Genomic DNA, 21,384 nt, shown 5'->3' with positions numbered 1-21,384 from the left:
CATGGAGACACACACAGACACACACATGTGGACACAAGACTTACAACACACACAGTCATTACATTATTGTAAAGCACCGAGGGGCATGTTGTAATAGGATCCATTAATAAGTCACGTTGTTCATCTTCAACTACATAAAGAACATTAATTCAACTTGACGGATGATATTTAAACACTAAATCATTTAGGTGCAAGTTATCCATGACAACCAAGAGTTAGTTAACTAAAGATAATGTGTTTGATTCATTCAATGCAAAGAAATGGATCATCTGACATATGGCGAACAAAGTGTGTGTTACATGGAAGGAAACCCGTCGAGATTTGATGAAGACGATCTGAGGAAAGGACTAAAATCCAAGGAGGATAAAACACAGAAAAGCCTTTTTGTCGGACATGAAATTTGCCCTTCAGCACTTGAGACGAGTATCAGAGAGAAGAGGATGTGACATTTCCACTGAACAGACCTGTTCTCTCTCTCTCTCTCTCTCTCTCTCTCTCTCTCTCTCTCTCTCTCTCTCTCTCTCTCTCTCTCTCTCTCTCTCTCTTCCTCTCTCCAGAATCTACCGATGAGGAGATGGATAAGCTCCACTGTCTGAACCACAGCGGCTCCTCGGCCACCTACTCCGACTACTCCCCCTCACAGGGCTCCTCGGGCTCCTCCAACCCTCCCGCCAACGCACATCCGCACCAACACTCTCACGCACACGCACACCCTCACCCACACCCACACCCGCACGCACATCCGCACCCCCACCCACACCCGCACCCGCATCCGCACAATCAAACTCACCCTCCCGTCCTGCCGGCCCCCAACAAGGACCAGGCCCCCCAGACACACTGGACCAACAGGTACACACACACACAGCTTCATGTCCATTTTCCTCACTGGCCCCCTCTGACTATCTGTCATCGCCACCTCTTTTTTTTTTTATCTCACCCTCCCTCCTCCATCTATCATCCATTTCATCCAGTCGCTCCATCCATCCTCTGCGCCTGTGTTTCTCCGTCTCCATCATCTCTGCGCTCGCTCACTCAAGGTCAGAGCGACTCATTAGGATGCTGCTCATATCTGTCCGGGATTCTCCCTCTTAGCTCTCCTCCTCCTCCTCTTCCTCCTCCTCCTCCTCCTCCTCCTCCTTCTCCTCCTCCTCACCATCAAAGCCGTCCATTGCAGACTTTAGTAATTGCACCCTGATGATTCAGGTTTTTTGTTTCCTTTTTGTTTCCTCCAAACAATAAATTTTCGATTTCGCCAGTCTCCATCCATTACCCCGCTTGTCCTCACAGGGTCACATGGGGGCTGGAGCTAATCCCAGCTGACATTGAACGAGAGGCAGGGTACACCCTATCACAGGGCTATCGTATAGAAACAAACAAACAACCACATTCTCACCTACGGAAAATTTTGAGTCTCCAGTTAATATTATAACCTGTGTGTCTTTGGACCGTGGCAGGAAGTTTGAGTCCCCAAACAAAACCCTATGCAGACATGTAGAGAACTTACAGACTATACAGAGTCTGTAAATTCTCGGCGTCCATCAGGTTCCAAACCCAGAAGCTTCTTGCTGTGAGGCGACAGTGGTCATCACTCCACCACTGTGCCGCCCGTCTGTAAATCATATTAAAACAAATTTCTTTCCTGACTCTTCTGATGCCTCAACTAATCTTAAGAAGCACATTTAGGTTTAAAAGCTTGATTTTGTTCTCTGACATTAAACATTTATCTTGTCCTGTGGTGATGAACAGATCTGTAAACTTGTCACTTTGTCTGTACACTCTGGAAATGTGGATTTTTGCAAAGAGCAACTGACAGCGAGGGAGGTTGAAGGCATTAATATATTCTGTTCTCAAAAAACAGTCATTACTTCAAACATGGTTCTCGGGCTAATTGATGTTTCCGAGAGAGGAAGAGAAAGTTATTCCGCTCCCATTACTCATTGCCTCAGATTACATTTACCACACTTAATAATGTCGTGCGGGACTTCATTAAAATTCACTCTGTGTTTATTATTTTCCAGCTTAATTAGGGCTTAATATCTTCTTGTCCTTGCAGACTGGCTCAATCGTTCCCCAAGCCCATTGATTCCAAGCCCCTGCTCTCTCAGAGAGAAACCCCTCCATCGGGAACCCTGCAGCAGCGTGGGGACCGGCGCCCGCTCAGCGAACCCTTCGACTGGGCGGAGGCTCCTCACTATGACAACACGGGGTTCGATGCCGAGGAGTCTCCACTGGACCCTTCGTCCGGTACAAGTCAGGGAAACCCTTCGCTGGGCTCCAAGCCGCGCAGCCAGTCCACACATGGGCGCCGCCCGCTCCTCAGGCAAGAGAGAATCGTAGGAGTTCCTCTGGAGCTGGACACCCAGACGCTGCCCTACCACAGCAACCAACGTCCCCCCCCAGACAACGACCCACAATCCGCACACTCCCAGAATCCTTGGCAGAATTGGACCCGAACTCCGAGCCCGCTGGAGGACAGGACCGCCTTTCCATCCAAGCTGGACCTGACGCCCTCCTCCAGCCCAAACCCCGACCGTAAGGACAGGTATGTGTTCATGTGAACGACCTCATGACCCCAGGGTCCGCAGATTATTAGGTTTTCAATCATTATTGCAACATTTGAACCAGTTTCCAATGGATGGAGGTTCCGTCTTCTCAGAGATATGCGAAAGCTCGGTGACACTGTTTTATCTGAGTCGTTCATCCTCCTTGTCTCTCCTTTCGCTCCAAGGCTGGACCAAGGAGGAGGGGGTTTGCCTGGCAGCTGGACGTACCACGACAATCAGGGCGAGCAGAACAGGAAGGATCAGCTCAGCGTCAGCGGGGGCAACAAGGTGACGGTGGTGATGAGCAAAAGCTCGGACCGCCTGTCCCCCATGATGAAAGAGACGAGGTCCAAGTTCAAGAAGTCCCAAAGCATTGATGAGATTGACATTGGCTCCTATAAGGTCTACAGGTAGGGTTGATTTCATGATTTCTTTTCTTCACAATAAGATGATCAAATATTTTGTCAGGTGAAAGTTGCACTTGCTGAAGGGGATTTCTCTTCCTTGACTTTCTGCAGTATTCCAGTGGACAGCTACAGTTCATCCATCGAGCAGCAGACCAGTTTGGACCGGCCGGATCTACCCGGGTCTATGGAGCAGACCAACATGAGCCGATCACAATCGGCCCCCATGTTAGATGATGAGCTGGGCTTCTCCGGACAAAACCAAAAACCTGCCATCCCACATAAAGCCTACCACTTTGACCAGAACTACAATCCCCAGGTTAGCAGCAGTAGACTTAAGAACGTGATAATAAACTTTACACTAGAGTTTACACTACTAGCTTGTAGCCTAATAGCACTATGCAGTTAACATCAGTTGTTTTGAATCCTGACAACTTTGCATTTACTGTAAACCTTTCTCGCCAACCAGGTGACCATGGACCGTCGGGTCCCGCCTCCCTTCCCCAACACACCGGATTACTCCAACCACGCATCCAAGGCCTTGGAGTACCTAAACCAGCCAGGGAAGACGTTACCGAAGGAGCTGGTGAGCCCTCGGTATCGTGCGTATCCGCCGCTGGAGATGTTTTCTTTCCCCCAGTCGCCAATCAGCCCGGACGGACCGCCCAGCCAGCAGCAGCAGCCAATCCCAATGCAGCGCTCCAGGCCAGGGTTTCTGAGGAGAGCGGATTCGCTGGTGAGCTCCACAGAGCTCGCCTTGTTCCGCAGAGTCCATGAAGCCCAGCAGGAGGCGCTGCAGGAGGCTCAGTACAGACAGCAGGTAGGAGCTAGTGTGCGCCGCCAAATTATGCTCATTAGTGTGTGTGTGTGTTCTTGTGTGTGTGTGTGTTCTTGTGTGTGTGTGTGTGTGTGTGTGTGTTACTCTGACCATTAAAAATGAGTAATGACATAGAGACATTGGTTATTAAAGCTGACTGTTACATCTGTCCACCTCAGGCGGCCATGATAAGACCTGTGTTACCCGACCCTTTTGTTTATAAATGTGTTTGACTTAATAACAAAAACATTTTAAATTGCTTCAGTAGTTAGCATATGTGGCAACTGTGACAGTGCATGAAATGTCCAAATGTCAAAAGCTCTCTTTTTCCCAGTGAAAGGCTCAAATTCTTGTTCTGGGTCTTTGTTCAGAGTTTGGCTCCATCACAGATGTTCTCTCCTCTCCTCAGGCCGACCCCCCTCTCTACAGCCGGGCTCTTGCCTACTCCAGCCCCATGGAGCACTCGGCTCTCACCAACATGGTCGACAGCCAGGGCCAGATGATGCACAACAAGAGAAATGGTCGCTATGATGACGACTATCCCACCTACCAGGAGCAGAAGAAGCCCATGATCGGTTACCCGACCAAGAGCCTGACTCAGCGACGCCCCCTGTCTGCCAGGAGCTATAGCACTGAGACCTACGGAGCATCTCAGGTAGACTGGTCGTATATTTCTGTGTCACAGGCTCTTGTAAATGTTAGCAGTGAACTTACAGTTACACAATGAAGGAAAGGCTTGGGTGACTGGACTGTGGTACAAAGAATTTAACTTTGACAAACAGACACAGGGGTTTGTGTTCTAACAACAGAAAACTTTGGTTTCACTTAATTTTTCCTAGTCGCCTAAAATAAAATAAATAAGCTTGTTTAAGTAATTTTATAGGGGGTTATATTTTTGTTGTGGTACAGTACGAGGACCTAGTTCTACATAATGCATTTCAACTAACTACCCGGGCCCAGGCCTTTGTAGGAGTCGGCTAAGCTTTGTAGCACAGGTGTTCTTGGCTTCAGCCGTATCCCAGATCTCGAGGCAATCCCAAGTACATAAATAATCTCTTTGAGATGCAATGAATTTGCCCCAAGTTAAACTTTCCCAAAATAGTCCCAGTGAGTTGATTAGATGAGCAAAGCACTTCATCTGGAACCTTTCAGCATGAAGGAGCAGAGCGCAGGAGGGAAGCTAAGAGCTGAGAAACCAACACTGAACACTTCTGACTGCTCTCTTATTCTTGCAGTCTCTGTGCTTGTCTGCCCGGTATCATCACGTTCCATTTATCCCTCACAACGCCCCAGGATGCTTAAACTTTCCAAAATGTCATATTACTGGATGTAACAGCGGCTGCAGTGCTAGACGTTTGGCTCAGGGATGATAATGGCAGTTGTATAGTCCGTCAGTACACCCACCGTGCTGGTCCAAATCTAACTATTGACTAATGACCTGCATATTATTACCTTATTAAGTTGTTAAGACAACCTGCCATTGGTTGGGACACTGTGAGTGACACACAAATACACCAGATATAAAAATGTTACCCTCAGGCCCGTCCAGTGTCAGCTCGTCCCACCATGGCCGCCCTGCTGGAGAAGATGCCCCCTGACTACACCCTGGCAACCTGCCCCGAGAAAGCACTAGACGACACCATCAAAATTAGACCTGGGGTGCAACTGAAACCCGAAGACATCACCTCCAAGATGCCTGCAGACTGGAGGCAGCAGCTACTCAGGCACATAGAGGCCAAGCGATTGGACAGGGTACGTCAGTGCACCGTACACTGAAAAGGGAGATGCACACACGCACACGCACGCACACACACACACACACACACACACAGCACTCAGAAGCCCTTCCTGTCTGTATCCGTGTAAGTCTGTGTTGCAAGGTTGATCAGACATGTGTCCGGCTGCATGTGTGTCGCTCTGTCAGCCTGAACTGCTGCACTCTCACGACTGTGGATATGTGCTGAAAAATCCACAAGTCACGGAACACAATGCAACAATATGCATTGTGACACTAATTTGATCTTGTGCAGTGAATTTGAGATACATATATAAGATGAGGATTATTATTATTATTTGGATATGAAACTACAGGCAGCTGGGCAACACCAACAGCTGGCCCCTTTTTAAATCTCACTTATTGGTGCACACTCTTTCCTTGTCAATATTTGTATAATTAAAGATGAGACAAAGATATAACCTGAATGTCTGCAAGTCTGTAAAAGTCTTCAAACTCAACTTCCTCAAAAAAAGGCCTAGAAGACATGAAATATCTTATATTTAATTTACAAAGGTCTTTGTTCCAAAACATGGAGATAAATCATTTACGTACAAATTTGACCCCGAAAAGAAGAGCTGCTGCTGTTACAAATGAAGTTCTTATTCATATTTTAAAAGTTTCCTGCAGAATATTGGAGATAAATGTTTCCAATGACTTCTAGGTCTTTTCAACTGATCAGCCTATTCGGCATAACTCTTGAATTTGCTGAGCAAGAACAGGCAAAGTTTTGAATCTTCTATGATAAGGCTTAAAAGTTACTTTAGAAAACCATAATTAACCATTGTAATTATCAGTTTCTATTGAAGGATTGGGCTTATTGTGTATTTAAATCCCCACACACACACTCTTGTTGGAATGAACTGATCCACCAGTTGTTGCTTGTATGACATGATGTTCTGTTTGTACTGTATCGACCACTAGCTAACATTTCTCTGTGCTTTCAGCAACTCTGCACTCTTGTTGTTGTTGTTGTTGTTTTTATCAATGTTACTCCTGTTTGTTTGTGTGTTTGTTTGTTCGTTTGTGGAGCTTCACAGTGTGTTGTCGCCACGCTGCAGCCCGCTGTGTTGGCTCCGCCTCCCCTCCCCTCCCCTCCCCCCCACCACATTCACCCATGTCATGTGATGTCGTCTTCTCCAATCAGAGTGGTGTCCTAAAGCACAACACGCTCACGCTGGGCATGCTCTGTCAGGGTCACAGCCAGGGGCGCAGCAGCACTTTGAACTTTAACCTTTACAATAGCACTAAGCATGAGCCCCCTGGTGGCCGCTGGCTGCCACTGCCGCCTCCTCCGTCTGCTAACGCCGTGAGTATCCCTCTGAGAACAATGAACCCCTGGTACTGTCCTTATTACTGCTCACATAGGTAATTACAGAGACTAGCTGCCACTGACACCTGGTCACCCAGCTACAGCTACCACCAACTATTATTAAACTGTCTGCCATTACTGCTAGTGTGACCCCGGTTATTACAACTACCTTCTCTAACTTCTCAACCTGCACGTATCAGCAGTCTTTTGGTGTTTAAGTCTCATTAATCTGACTGATAGTGGAGAATGAAGAATGAGGAAATGTTACCAAAACAACTTAGATAGAAGCTAATTCATTCTGAAGTGCTCTTCTGTATAATCTCAACGCTTATGGAGCTGTTGGTTATGTCTGCACCATGCAGCTGGCTCACTTTTTATTGTTAACTATAATGGTTCTTTTTTTATTTCTCTACTGTTTGCATTTTTGAACTGGGAAACATTTTAAAATCTCTGAAAAGCATCACATCACATCTTTTCACCACAGGCACCAAATCACACACACTCATAAAAGTCAGTCTCCAAAATAAACCTGATGCTTCTTATTATGATCCGTGATTTGTTTCCTGAGATCCACCCCCTGATCCAGATCCACCTATACCACATCCTTTAACCAGGTGTTGGGGCAATAGTGTTTCTCTACGTGCTTACAAACAAACATACAAACCAACCAAACCCTAATGTTGCTAATGTTCACTCAACCAGGCCTGAAACTTTGGCAGCGAAATGTAAATACATGAATTAAGTGACTGAAGTTAAATACTCATTTTCACAGAGGGTCAACCCGTCTCTCTGCCTGTATCTCTCTCTCTCTTTCACAGACCCCCTCTCAGCAAGCCGCCATGCTGGATAATGACCAGGAGGGGGTGTCAGGGAACCAGTGGGCTCCCTACTCACTCGGCAGGAGAGACGTCCCACCCGACAACCTCATGAAAAAGGTGAACGGCTGGATCTTGGGGTTTGTTGGGAGGGAATGAAGATATTTAAAATGTCATTAAAATGCAACTAAACGTGGATGTGGGCGTGTCCCTTCTCCCTCTCCAGAGCGCCCACTCCCACAACACGTCCCACCAATCACACAACACCATGATCGTTACTTCCTCTTCCTCCTCCTCTTCCACCACGCCTCACCGCGTGGTCGGGCCGCAGGGATACGACGGGATGATGAGTAAGGGAATCCAGTACCAACCAGGGATGCCCCTGTCAGTGGTTCCCTCTGGGGGGCCGGGCCAGTACCAAGGCAACATGTCTCAAGGTAAATGTTAAACAATATGTTTATGTGCAGAAAATTGAATTTCGATGTGCTTTGGGGGATTTGAACCGAGGGTCATTAAACATTATCATCCCAAGCATCACCGTTATCATTCATTAGCAGATCCTCGTGTCTTGTCTAATCTGAAAATGTTATTTACTAATGGTGGAGCTGCAGTGATTAGTCGATGGATCCATTAGAAATAAGCAGCAATTACTTTGAAACTTCTGAAGGTTAAAAAGTCAAACACATCCAGTTTGTCGATGTTGAGGATTTGCAGTTTTTCTCCGTCCTTTGTTGAGTAGCCTCTGGCTTCAGGAAACTGTTACACACATTTTTCCCTGTATACTGGCATTTTATGGACAACATTATCCATTGATTCAAATATTAAACATATTAATGAATGATAATAATCTGTGGTTTAAGCTAACATACATTTTATTTAGTTTATTCTCTTAAATTCCTGTTTAATGTCATATGGAGTCAAATTCTACCTCAGTCTCACTCTCCCTCCGTCCAGGTCTCCCCTCCCCTGGTCAGCCTTACTCCAGCAGCGGCCATCCCATGGCCCTGTCCCCGTCCGGGAACCAGACCCAGTACAACCCCCACTCCTCCCACAGCTCCCATCAGCCCTCCTTGCCCGCCACCAACCCCCAGTACCACGGCAACCAGGGCATGGTCCACGGCAACCAGGGCATGGTCCACAGCAACCAGGGGATGGTCCACAGCAACCAGGGGATGGTCCACAGCAACCAGGGCATGGTCCACAGCAACCAGGGCATGGTCCATAGCAACCAGGGCATGGTCCATAGCAACCAGGTCATCATGTCCACCCACACCAACCCGCGGCCTCAGAGCGCTCGCTGCCTGTTGCAGACTAAAGGGCAGAAGAGCACGGATGGTTTCCAGGAACAGGTATCTGTCTGTCTGTCTGTCTGTCTGTCTGTCTGTCCCTCTGTCCCTCTGTCCCTCTGTCTGTCTGTCCGTCTGTCTGTCTGTCACTCAGTCTGTCTGTCCGTCTGTCCCTCTGTCTGTCTGTCCCTCTGTCCGTCTGTCCCTCTGTCTGCAAACGCTACCGTGGAGGTCCGTTCGAAAATGGGGCTGTGATCTAATGACGGCTAAATATATATTAAGTAACTAGGTTAGAAAGAACATTAGAATTGAGGATGTGGGTCCATTCAATAACGCTGCAAACTAGAATGTCACATTATCACACACAAAGCTCAACATGATGATGGCAATAAAGCAGAATACTTTGATAAAGTCTGCTGGTCCTCTCTATGGAGGCCGCCATGTTTTTACAGTAGCCCAAACTGGACAAATTAAAACCTTTCGAGGTATTATGACAACTGAAGCTACCACAGATTCTCTCTCATGTTTGAAAGGGGAGGGTAGGGTGAGGGGGATTCAGCTGCAACACGCAACTTCACCACTAGATGTCACGAAATTCTACACACTGAACCTTTAACTACAAGCGTTGATAGAAACATCTGAAAAATCACAATCAGTATCAGTGTCGGCATTGGGCCCTAAAATCCATGTCAAAATAAAACAAAGAAGCAGCAGCAGTTGCTTTCAACAGGTTTAGAAAAAGACTTGGAGATGTAGTTCTACCTCAGCTTTACAGATCACAGAGCAGTGCACCAGTTACGGTGGGAACTGGAAGTCACCACATGAACCAGCTGGTTATGTAATGACTTCATTCCAAACAGAAAATCTCCGACAAGGATATTTGTGGCTCACTTGTTGTTGCCAGGAAACTGACGACCTCCAGTGTAGCTTCCTGAACGTGTCACACACCACATTTCAAATGTTCCTCCACTGTTGCACACACATTGTCGTTGTTTATCTCTTCCATGCTTTCTTCATATATGTGTATTTCACTTTGAGTCGTCTTCCTTCTCTTCTCTCCTCTTCTCTGTCTCTCTTTCCTTCTTCTAGATGTGTGTGAGAATAGAGAAGAACCCTGGTCTTGGTTTCAGTATCTCTGGTGGCATCAGTGGCCAGGGGAACCCCTTCAAGCCCTCCGACATGGTACGACCCGACCCGGCCCGGCCACCCGCCAGCCAATCACATCCTCCCCGCCGGCTTTACCCCAGTGTTGCCATGGAAACTGCTGCTCGTTACCGCAGTGTTTCGCCTCTCTCTGTTGTGTCTGTCAATCCGCGGGGCGGCAGTTGACTTGGTTAACTTTGCTTTGCGATAAACAAAAGTTGAACCGACTTGTAGACTCTGATTTCTCGTACATTTGTAAAATACACAACTCAACACTTTTGAAACAGTATAAAACAGCATCAGATGAGAGGATGGAATAAGTCAAACGTGATATAAAAGCACCTGTTTGATCCTCAACGACACATTTATGAATCTGCACATTACACACAGGTTAATTGTCTGTGTCTATCTCATCCTCACAGCCTCCTCAAGGTCTCTAGAAAAGAGAAAAACTTAAATAGTTGAATATTTTCCGATAGATTCTTGCTCACGTGCAGGCGTAACGTCTCAATATAAGCCGGGCCTGATACTTTCTCCTCATCTCTACCTGTGTCCATGTGGCTGCTGTCTGTCACATCGTGCCCGTGTGTTGGGGGGGCTTCACATCCCTCAGGCCTCCTGCACATGGCAGCTCGTCCTAGAAACAAGCTGCTGGGCTCTACAGTGTAAAGGAGCGAGGCTGCACACGGGTCTATTTTAGGAAGGCGGCTCAGTTCTGGGACACCGTGGGTGATTGTTCTTTTTTAGATGCAGTGCAAGACTTTGATCGCGGGACGGGAAGTATGACAGATTCTCACCGACTTGCTCTGGCTTCAGATGTCGAGCAGCTGAGTAGCTGACGAGACGGCCGGTCTAAAAATAGAACGAAGCCTACAGGAGTTTGTGTTAACGTCCCGCGTGAGGAACGGTGAATTGATTCAAGTCGTGGGTGTGAGGTGATGCTATAGAAAGTGTCAGCTCATCGTTTAACTTTAATCTGGAGAATACGACCGTGGTGACTCAGTTGCTGACTCGAACGGTTCATTAAGTCTTTCCTGTCTCCCCTCGAATCCATAAAGTTCCCACCTGCCGCTGCAGTTCGTCCGTTATTAATGTCACAGCGGCAGCGAGTGGAGACCATGCAGACGAGCAGGTTCTCAAGTGATCCTGATGAATAGTTTCTTAAATAGTTACGTCACTTTTCTTCGCCAGCTTTACTATAGCGTATAAAAAAAGAACAGTGATGGTGAGTCAGCTGCTGAGCCTCTGGGTTTCTGCAGTGATGTCACCTAATGTGGATTTTGCACAAACTCAAGTACGATATCACGCTGGATATTTGACTTTCAAAGATTCTGGAAATCGTCCTTTGTCCTTGCACCAGTTCACCTTGTGTCTTCTCTGTGGTTCTCTCAGTCTGGACGTAGTAGTGAGGTCATCAGAGTGTTCTCTCATGTCTTATCAGGGAACTGAGTCGTAAGCACTTTTAGCTCAAATAGATGCTGATGCCTTTGATTGTGGTTTGATCGTCAGACTCACGAGACTCATTTCTTTTTCACTGAGGCGCTTGTGACTATTTTAGTTTCGGTGTACGTTCATATCCAGGTTGAAGACCACACACACACACACAAACACACACACACACACACACACACACACACACACACACACACACACATACACACACACATTGTTCTAATGTTATTTTAATGTGATACAAGGCAGACATAAGACTCAAAGGTTAAAATTGGATCAAAACAGATTGACTGATACATTTTACACACACATCTGTAGTTGTGACCTCATGAGCTGAACACAGCTGTACAATAGGATTGTGTCTCCCCCTTGTGGCCGGCGTGGTTGCTTGCACCCATCCTCTGATTTATCTCAGGAAAATACTTGTTCCCACATAATTAATAACTAATGTATCTGTAAAACACTTGATTTCAATTAATGTTATATGGAGGATCACAAGTGTCACATAAATGGTTATAAAGCATTTCATTTATTAATGATTAATTGTACCATGAAAATATGAATTGATAAGTTTGTTAACTTTTTTAATTAATAGACAAAATATTATTTGATATTTGAGGCCCAGGTAGTTATGGGAATCAATTATAAATGCATATAAAGATTGTTATTAATGAATACGATTCTTTTTATTACCATCTCTGTTATTACCATCTCTGAGCCTGTTATGTCACTTATAATTTTCAGGTTTTTCTTGTTTTCTTATGGAAAATTTTGCCCTTTGTTCTAGTTTTGCCTATAAATTCTTCTTTTGAAATGACTGGAACAAACCTGAATTTGTATCTACAAAACAACGTTTCAACATCTGTAAATGTAGCTCACAGCATCTTTGATATTCTATTTTATTTAATTTCTTACAACAAACTGATTTGGCTTTTATCATTTAGTATTTTCACAATCTAACAAACACCAAATTAGTTTAATTGAAGTTTTACGAAACAAATGACCCAGAACAGACTTTCTCTGCCACATTGTGTCTGACAGTTTCCAAAACTTAGATTTCCCAATGAGAGACCCTTTGTAAAACCCAGTGACAGAAGTCATTATCAGGTTGCATCTTATATGTTTGACCTGAAAGACGAGCTGTGACACTGAGGGTCTGACAGCGAGTGCTGTAGGAGGGAGACCCCGGGCTTTGATGGATTCACTCAGTTTAGGACCAGAAGTCAGAGTTTGAAGGAGCAGAACATGGATTGAGAGTTTGAAAATCAGATTTTCTGCTCCTGGATAGTAAATCTGACGCTGTCTTTGCACACTGAGCTGCTGTCGATAACAAACACACTTATCAACTGTCAATGTTTGGAGACAAGTGTGTGTAGTTGTTATCGTTGAGCTGCAAAAACTTCACCCTCAGTATTGTCCTTTTTTACTTTTTACTCATAAACTAATATTGTCTGCATTTGTGTAAAAAGAAAAAGATTCTGTGCTTGCAATCAAAATGAGTCAAACAATACTCTGAGGAATTCATCATTTACTTATATAATGCATATAAAGTAATGTTGAAGTTTCTGCAGGAAGCTGCCGCTCTGTGTGCAACAGCTTCGACGATCTGTAAATGTTTGGTTGTGGTGACCCTGCTCAGGTTGCAGCTGCTAACAAACTCATGTGTGACGTACAGTGAGCTCCATATGTGAGTTACAGCTCTGAAAGGATGAAGTCATAAAGTGGCCACTTCCCAATTATAATCACTGAAGTCACGGTTTTATACATAAATTGGATTTTTCCGCCACTTTGTGCACTAAATTAATATTCATGGCCACTTCATCAGAAGTATTTTGCTTATTACTTGTATGAGGCTCACTGTATAAAACGCGTTATACCGTGAACAATAACTCAACTTATTCTTCTAACACGTGCAATTCTCTGAAGTGTGTGTGTGTGTGTGTGTGTTCCTGTTCTCACTCCGACTGTAGTATGTAGGTGCTGCTGCACTGTCACTGCATCACATCGTTCTTGGCTACCTGGCACATATATCTGTTTGACTCACTATTGTGTCTTCAGCACGTGCACAACACTGTTGACACATGTTGAGTCGATCCGGCTGCATTGTCTCACACTCTATATGTGTGTCCCAAAAAAACATCTTTCAGCTCCCGGTGAAAAGATGTTGGTGTTTTTACAATCTCTGCCTTGGGTTATCGAGGGAAAGACAAAAACAAAAAGAATAGAGGGGATGAAATATCTCCTGGCCTCCCTGTGACCTACTTCTTTCCCCTTTAGTCAGAACTCATCCAACAGCAATTCCTTTTCCCCCTTACTGTATTTATTAATTTTTCCCTTTTTCTAACCTCATGTCATCATACACCAAGTCCTTATCTCTACTTAAAGATCTGATCAAATGATTTTTTTGGAGGAAATTAATAGTCTATTTTAAGAGTACAAGAAAAGTAAACAAGTAAACCCAAGTACCTTAAATGGCTTAAAATTTGTAATTATGAATTTTCAGCAGTTTTATTAGCAACATTTGCATGCCTCTCCAAATTCTTTGGGGCAGAAATGTGATTTTTTTATTTTGTGGGGGGGTGGGTGGCTACTGAGCTGAGAATGAGAAAGGCAAAGATTCTAAACCATCGTGTCCCTGTGTCGTCCTAACGTTGTATCATTTTGACTTATAGGGTATCTTTGTTACTAGGGTACAGCATGACGGGCCCGCCACCTCCGCCCTGCAGCCTGGAGACAAGATACTGCAGGTAACGCCCACAGCACTCGCCATTTAACGGGCCAGAAAAATAAAAGCCACACCCTGCCCTCCATCCATCCCCTGCCCTCCCAGCCTTTCCCTTCTCTTACAAACATGGAGGCAGAGCATAAAGCAGGACAACACACGTCATCGTGCACTTCACCGTGTTCAGTTAGATTAGCGTTCTCATACAGAAGCCCACTGCCACTGATTGGCTGCCTCACTTGGGTTTAATGGTATTTTCCTGCCTGTATATTCTGCCTGCGTGTGCGTACCTGTCATTTCATGGAATCTGGCATGGCCCCCCCATCCTGTCTATCATTTGTCATTTCTTAGTGACAAGCAATAAAGAGGACTATTGAGTCGTAGGTGTAAGGGTTCATTTTAAGATTAAGATTAAGATTAAGATACATGTATTTGTCCCAAACACATGCACAAGCACACTCATGCAAGGAGGGAAATTTAACCTCTGCTTTTAACCCATCTGGTGTAGGAGACACAGAGCAGTGAGCAGCCATGTACGGCGCCCAGGGAGCAGATGTTGGGGGAGTAAGGTGCCTTGCTCAGGGGCACTAGACAGGGTAGGGAGAATCCTCTTGGATTTTTGGACAGATCAATCCAGGTTTGTCTTAGTTGCCTAAATGGTAAAAAATCTAGTTTTTACATCTAAAGATGATCATTCGCTATGTTTTCCCCTAAAAGTATTAATACTAAGTGCAGAAATAACATTTTTTGATTTACTGTGTCATAATCCTGCTATAATGATGTAGAGCTGTGCCGAAAGCGGTTATTTAATTTCCCAATGAGCTCCCTGTATAGTGGTTGATATTAAAGACCCTATGTAGTAAAATAGTGATTAGTGAATGACACAGCCCATGTTTAGAATTCTTCATATTGTAAAAGTTTCCAGCTGAATATTGGAGATAAACGCTGGTTTTTAATTAGTTCTTCTCAACTGATCCTACCCGCTCAGCAAAGTAACCAAAAAGCAAAAAACAGATGTTCAGGATGAGGAGTGGGAATAAAAGAGGGACCAGTCTCCATATTCACATCATGAACCATCAAACTCATCCTAAGCTGCTTTTCTTGAGGTGAAATGTTGCTTTAAAAGTCTGAGGTTTATCAGACAACTAGATTTTGTAAATTATAATTTGCCAAAGACACAAATTATCATGTTGATGCTGAAATCTTTTTCAGCCCCGAGGGAAAATTCACTTCCTGGGGTGGTCGACTGCACAGTAGCTGCATGATGATTTCTGTCAATCAAAATAAATCAAGTCCATTTCCATTGTATTGATATTCACTGCAGCTGTATGATTGCGTGCAGACCCCTCCCTCTCATGTGCCTCCCCCCCCCCCCGTCATCTTCTCTCCACAGATTTACAGTTTAGCTGGATGAACTCATCTAAAAGCCCTTTTTTGTCTTTACCCTTCTCTCTCTACAGCATGACTGTGTAGCTCCTCCTCTTCTCTCTCTTTTCCCCAACAGTGATGTGTTACTGAGATAATGATGGCAGTGACCCTCCATCCCTCCACAAACCCACTCACACATACAGTACACATGTGTATGGAAATACTGCAGCACACACACGCACACACACACACGTACACACACACACACACACATGCTTTTGACTGTGCTGCGTGTTTGCCTTGCAGGCTAACGGACATAGTTTTTTACACATGGAGCATGAGACAGCCGTCTCTCTGCTGAAGAGTTTCCAGCGGACGGTGGACTTGGTGGTTCTGAGAGACAGCAGCATGTGCTAAAAAGTAGTTTTATAACAAACAAACAAAAATCAAACACAACAACGCTTCTTTTCCCTGCTCGTCGACCATCCCACCGCCGCCGCTCCTCCGCGGGGGGGGCCGTGGACCTGACAAATGAGCCGCCTTTTTTACCTTTTTAAGGGAACACACAGACGTTGATTTGCCTATTGCTGGACCAAAGGCGAATACTTAGTGCCAAATGTACCGTAGGAAACATATCGGCTCGTCTGGTTCCTGACGGTCAGGGTCCTGATCGACGGGCGGACGGACCACACCAGGACTCGAACCGGTGGAGTCCCACAGGGCTGCTGCAGTTTGGATTTTGTGGTTGGTTTAGTTCATTAGACAGTCACCTGATTGAATTGAGTATTTTGTTTTTGGTTTCTTCGGTTTGGATTCTGTTTGACACTTTCTCTGCTTTTCCCCACTGATTCTTTTACTTTGCTTGTTCACGCTGGATTTTTCTTTCTGTTTGTTTCCTGTAGCACATGATTCACTTTCCTTGCTGCTCTTTGCTGCTACTTTGTTCTTCTTTTGTTTCATGTTTTTAATCCTTTGTTCTTTTTGCCTTCTTGTGTTTCATTCTTTGATTTGATTTGATCTGTCTCTTCAGTTCTGCTCTGCCAGTGTTTTTCGCCTCCAGAAATGTACAGAAATGGAAAAACGTAGGACTTCATGCCTTGTGTACATACGTAGAGCTGTAGCTTTCTAGAGTTGCACTCTCTTTGGGGCCTGGACAGACAGCTCTAACACTTTATCATTAATTATACTTATTGTTAATAAACCACACTCTGAATTCTCTCTTACCAACATACAGGGATAATTTCTCCAAATGGACGATTTTCTAAAGTAAACCAGTGATTTATTTCAGTTTAGAAAAAGAAAACATTTTCCTTCCATCACTGCTACTTGTGTTTGTTTGTCGTTTATTTTTTTCAAACTGTTGCTTGCACAGCTTTGCTGAAAAGAGCTAAAGCAATATTTCTGAGGCTCGGCCCATGGAGCTTTTCAGCAGAGCCCAACTTGTCCTGCAGTGCCATCTATCGAGCAAGTCATGCTAATGTTTACACGCACACACACACACACATACTGCCATGCACATGAGCTAGCAGGCGGACACACACACACATGTGCCCCAGTGTACGGCACATGTTCAACTGTGTGATCCGTGCCCTGTTGCATAGTGAAGCCCTGTCTATGTTCCAGCCTGATTTCAGGAGTGAAATGCTATTTTAAAACCACTCACACACATGTGAACACACTGTAACATTATTCAAGTCCGTGCCATATTTTGAGCTCCTGTTTTTCTGGCGTTGTCGCAGCAACGTCACTTCTCTAGCTGTTTGAGTTGTGTGATGGTCACAGCATGCTTTCCCATCATCGGTCTGTCAGCTTCGAGACTTTTATAGCTTCTAGAATTCCAGTGAGACAGGTATTTTAAAGTTGGTGCCATACAGAGCCTGACTCTGAGCCTCCCTGGTTGAATTTACACAGAAACACACTAGAGCTTTACCTCCCTGTGGCCCGGATCTGATCTGAAAACCACAAGAGGGGGCTTCACTTGTGAAGTTAACAGCAAGTATATTCCGACCCCTAAGACGTACGCGTGGGAATATCTGCAATGAATCGGATTTTCCCTTTTTAGACAATCTGGGGAAAAGATATGATCTGTGTCACAAAGGCTTTTGGCTACACTTGAATTTTCTGTGCAGCTGTTTTAAACTGAGGAAATACAAACTGACAGATTTGCCAATTTTGTTACTGAATGTTCAAAATTACCTGTGACTCGGGTCAGATTACACTTGAAGCTTGACATTAAGTAGAGCAGAGGGGGGGGGGGGGGGAAATGATCCAGATGTGGACACTTGTGCTGTCCGATGAAGTTTCTGGCCAAAGTTGGAGTCGTTGAAATGTGATGAAATCCAGCCTCGATGATCTCGTTTAGTCGAGACACGAGAGAAGTAACGACAGATAAAGAGCATTTTTCTGTCTTCAAGTAAACGCAGCACATGTTCTAATGTTTCATCCAGAGCAAAGCAACATCCTGACATCCACTGACCTCTGCTTGACATGACGGCGTCATCCTGTGGCCATTTTGTGTCGACCTTCCCGATAAGCATTGGTTCATTCGACTTGAGGGGACACAAAATGGCACAGCCGGGTCGTGTGGTTGAGTTCAGCCACCGGAACCCACCCAACAAATATTTAGAGTTTGAAATATCAAAGATATTGTGATGCGAACAGAGTAAAAAAAGGTTTGATAATATAATTATTTTTTACTACATGTTTCAGGTAATTCTTTCTAAATATATTGATATACCTTAGCTTTGCTCAAAAATTGTGATATTTTATAATGACACTTATAACAAAGTTATGGATGGAAGTACGCACAGTATGACTCGGAGACCTACACATGTACTATCCAAACCTGTATAATATGTATTTCTACTGTAATTGTGAATTTGTGTTATACAAATATATATTATATATATAAATATATAAATATATGTACATGACTATAAAAACAGTCATTCTTTTCTATGTGTTTAAACTACATAAGAGCTGGACAAATGCTGAGGACGGTGTCACTGTACATAGCTGTGAATGAAATTTAAAATGACTCATATTGATTGTGAATGTACTCATGCTTTCTGCAGTACCTACACCTACCCAACTTGAATGCTGCTTCTTCTGTTGTGTGACATAAAAAAAGTACTTTGACCTCCGAGGAGAGAGAGCCGCTGTGGAGCTGTAAGTCGGAAACAAACCTTAGTGGCGATTTTAAACAGAACTATTTATTTCTTTGTTTATTTGCACATGCAAGTTGAAATCCTTCCAGTTTTAAGTTTGAGTATTAATGCGGAGAAATGTAATTGCTGAAGTATATATAATATATATCATGTGTTTAGAATGCATTTTGCAGACGCTATCTGTACATACTATTTAAGATACAGTTTTTACAAAAAATAATATATGTATAAAATTGAAAAAATGCTGTGCAGCGATTACACCGAAGCCATTTTGGGCTTTGGGACGTACCATTTTTTCAGTATATAAGAAGTGTTTTGAATAATGTACTAAAGTCTCTATTGTACAAATAATAAAAATGTCACTATTGGTAATCTGGGTTCCTTCTAATGCTCTGAGCTTTGTCTTTGGATTGATGAGGAGGAGTGATTTATCTATTTCCTTATTCCAGTGAGGTAATCAAACACGGACAGAGTGTACACCCCTTCCTAGGTGCAAAAGTCCCCTTATGACTTAATTAATAAACATAAAAACCAATGCAGGCGATAACATAACCGCTTTGGCTGGGGGGGTGGACGTGTGAGGGGCGGAAGGTGAAAGAGAAAAGAAGAAAGGAAGCAGTGACGAGGAAAGAAAAGTGAAAGCTCAGATATAATTGCAAAGGAGGAAACGAGAAAAAAGAGAAAAGAAGGGAAAACGGGAGGAAGGAAAACATAAGAAATAGACTAAGAGGAAGTAAGGATGGACCGTGGAGTGGAAACTGTAAAAATGAATACAGATAGATAGATGGATGAAGGGATGGAGGGATGGAGGGATGGATTATAGATAGATTGATTGATGGATTGATTATTCTTCCCAGAAGGGAAATGACAGTGTTCCAGCAGTAATTTACAATAGATTGATTAGAAAGGGATCAACAAGAAAAGTAAGAAAGAAAAACAATGAAAGAGAGAATAGGATAAGTCGATATATGGATAAAGAGGAGAGGTAGAGACAAAGAGATGTAGTAATGAAAGGAAAGAGGAGAAAGGGAAGAGGTGGAGTGCAGAGGATCTGTAGGAGATTTCAGTTCTGTGGATTAAACTCGGCGGCGCCTCTCTTCATCTCTGCAGATTGGCCTTTTGTCTCCGTCCATTAGTCTAACAGCCTGACTCTTCTTCATCCCTCCATCCCATCTATTCTTGACACTTATCCGAGCTGCGGATCACAGGGGGACGGCTGAGTTCCTCACTAACACAGTTTCTTATTAAGGTAGAAGCTTCTATGTCTGGTAAGTATTATGTATAAAAAACCACATTGGATTTTACAGCCAGCACATGCGACTGAAAACATGGATCATTTATTGATCAGTGATAATGACACAAGGACATTTGCTGTTAAATGAACTGGAGATTGTTCATGATTGTGTGTTAAGTCCTAAACCAGTAACAATATCCACATAGAGTCTGACTTCTGAACTTCTTGACACCTTCTATCCTTTATTTATCCAATAATGCTCATTAATTAAAGGGAAGTAAATGATTATTCCATATTATGAACATTGCAGTATTACCATTTGAATACTTATAAATAATTTAATATACTATGGAACTAACGCTCTCACCTCTGTAGACATTCATTCAATAAATATTATCCACTGGATAAATCTGACGGGGCGTGAGAGGATTATTTGCAAAGTATTAAGAAAAGTTTTCAAAGAAAGTTCTGTTCTACAAATCTAAAGAATTATTTTTTAAATCAATCAAATTACATTAAATCAATTCAAAGCGGAATACTTTTACACAGGAAGTATGTATGAGGGAAAGTAAAATGGAAGTGTACTTAAGTACTACAGTACAGAACTTAACTTGTATACATTTCTATGACAGCCATGTATTGTCGATACAAATTTTACAAGCGGAACTCTTTTACAATATCTAGCACTGTTAGATTAAACTCAGCAGTGAACACTTGAGTTAAGGATTCACATCAAGCAACTCCAACATTAAAAGTCTGGTTACACATTAATACTTCAGTTTAAATACATAAATATCCAATAAGCCTGTGATATTCACAGATGCACTTTAATGCTGCAGGGTAGGGTTTTGTTATGTTTTACAGGACTTTGACTTATAATTGAAGATGTGGTTGATGCTCTGCTTTAAAGGATATTAAGGTTAGTGGTGGGAGAGTACCTCTAACCTCTGCATTACTGTGTGAGAGCCTGTTTAACTGAATCAATGACAGGTATCATTAACTCCATTTCCTCCTTGTCTGTCTTGTACCATTCCCCACTGTTCTCCTGGCAGCAGCGGCCCCTGCACAACAACTCTGGTTTCTGTGGTGCAGGCCGACAATTAACAATAGAGGGTAATCGTACACACACACACACACACACACACACACACACACACACACACACACACACACACACACACACACACACACACAGACACAGACATTGACGCAAGTAGAATGATATCCTTTTGTTCCTTTTCCTCTTTACTCCGGCTTTTACACACTGGTTTGAACAAAACGATACTTCTGTCTGCCAGCTGACCAACCCACTTACACAACCATGCATACATTTGTCCCCACGCTGAC

General features: G+C 43.8%; 1 protein-coding gene across 1 annotated transcript in view; it reads left to right on the top strand.

The window, feature by feature from the left end:
- The window catches only part of lrrc7 (leucine rich repeat containing 7), a 30,018-nt gene extending 14,336 nt beyond the window's left edge, over nucleotides 1-15,682 (top strand). Inside the window, exons 19-33 of the mRNA XM_061078437.1 lie at nucleotides 558-849; nucleotides 2,054-2,548; nucleotides 2,729-2,953; nucleotides 3,062-3,266; nucleotides 3,417-3,767; nucleotides 4,174-4,419; nucleotides 5,304-5,516; nucleotides 6,686-6,847; nucleotides 7,669-7,785; nucleotides 7,892-8,102; nucleotides 8,620-8,777; nucleotides 8,898-9,014; nucleotides 10,041-10,133; nucleotides 14,219-14,293; nucleotides 15,662-15,682. Coding sequence (XP_060934420.1) covers nucleotides 558-849; nucleotides 2,054-2,548; nucleotides 2,729-2,953; nucleotides 3,062-3,266; nucleotides 3,417-3,767; nucleotides 4,174-4,419; nucleotides 5,304-5,516; nucleotides 6,686-6,847; nucleotides 7,669-7,785; nucleotides 7,892-8,102; nucleotides 8,620-8,777; nucleotides 8,898-9,014; nucleotides 10,041-10,133; nucleotides 14,219-14,293; nucleotides 15,662-15,682 — 2,981 coding nt within the window. The remainder of the gene's footprint in view (nucleotides 1-557; nucleotides 850-2,053; nucleotides 2,549-2,728; nucleotides 2,954-3,061; nucleotides 3,267-3,416; nucleotides 3,768-4,173; nucleotides 4,420-5,303; nucleotides 5,517-6,685; nucleotides 6,848-7,668; nucleotides 7,786-7,891; nucleotides 8,103-8,619; nucleotides 8,778-8,897; nucleotides 9,015-10,040; nucleotides 10,134-14,218; nucleotides 14,294-15,661) is intronic.
- Nucleotides 15,683-21,384: the final 5,702 nt, after the last annotated feature.

The sequence above is a fragment of the Limanda limanda genome, chromosome 9, assembly GCF_963576545.1.
Source record: "Limanda limanda chromosome 9, fLimLim1.1, whole genome shotgun sequence".
Lineage (NCBI taxonomy): Eukaryota > Metazoa > Chordata > Actinopteri > Pleuronectiformes > Pleuronectidae > Limanda > Limanda limanda.
This window is presented reverse-complemented; position numbering and strand designations above follow the sequence as displayed.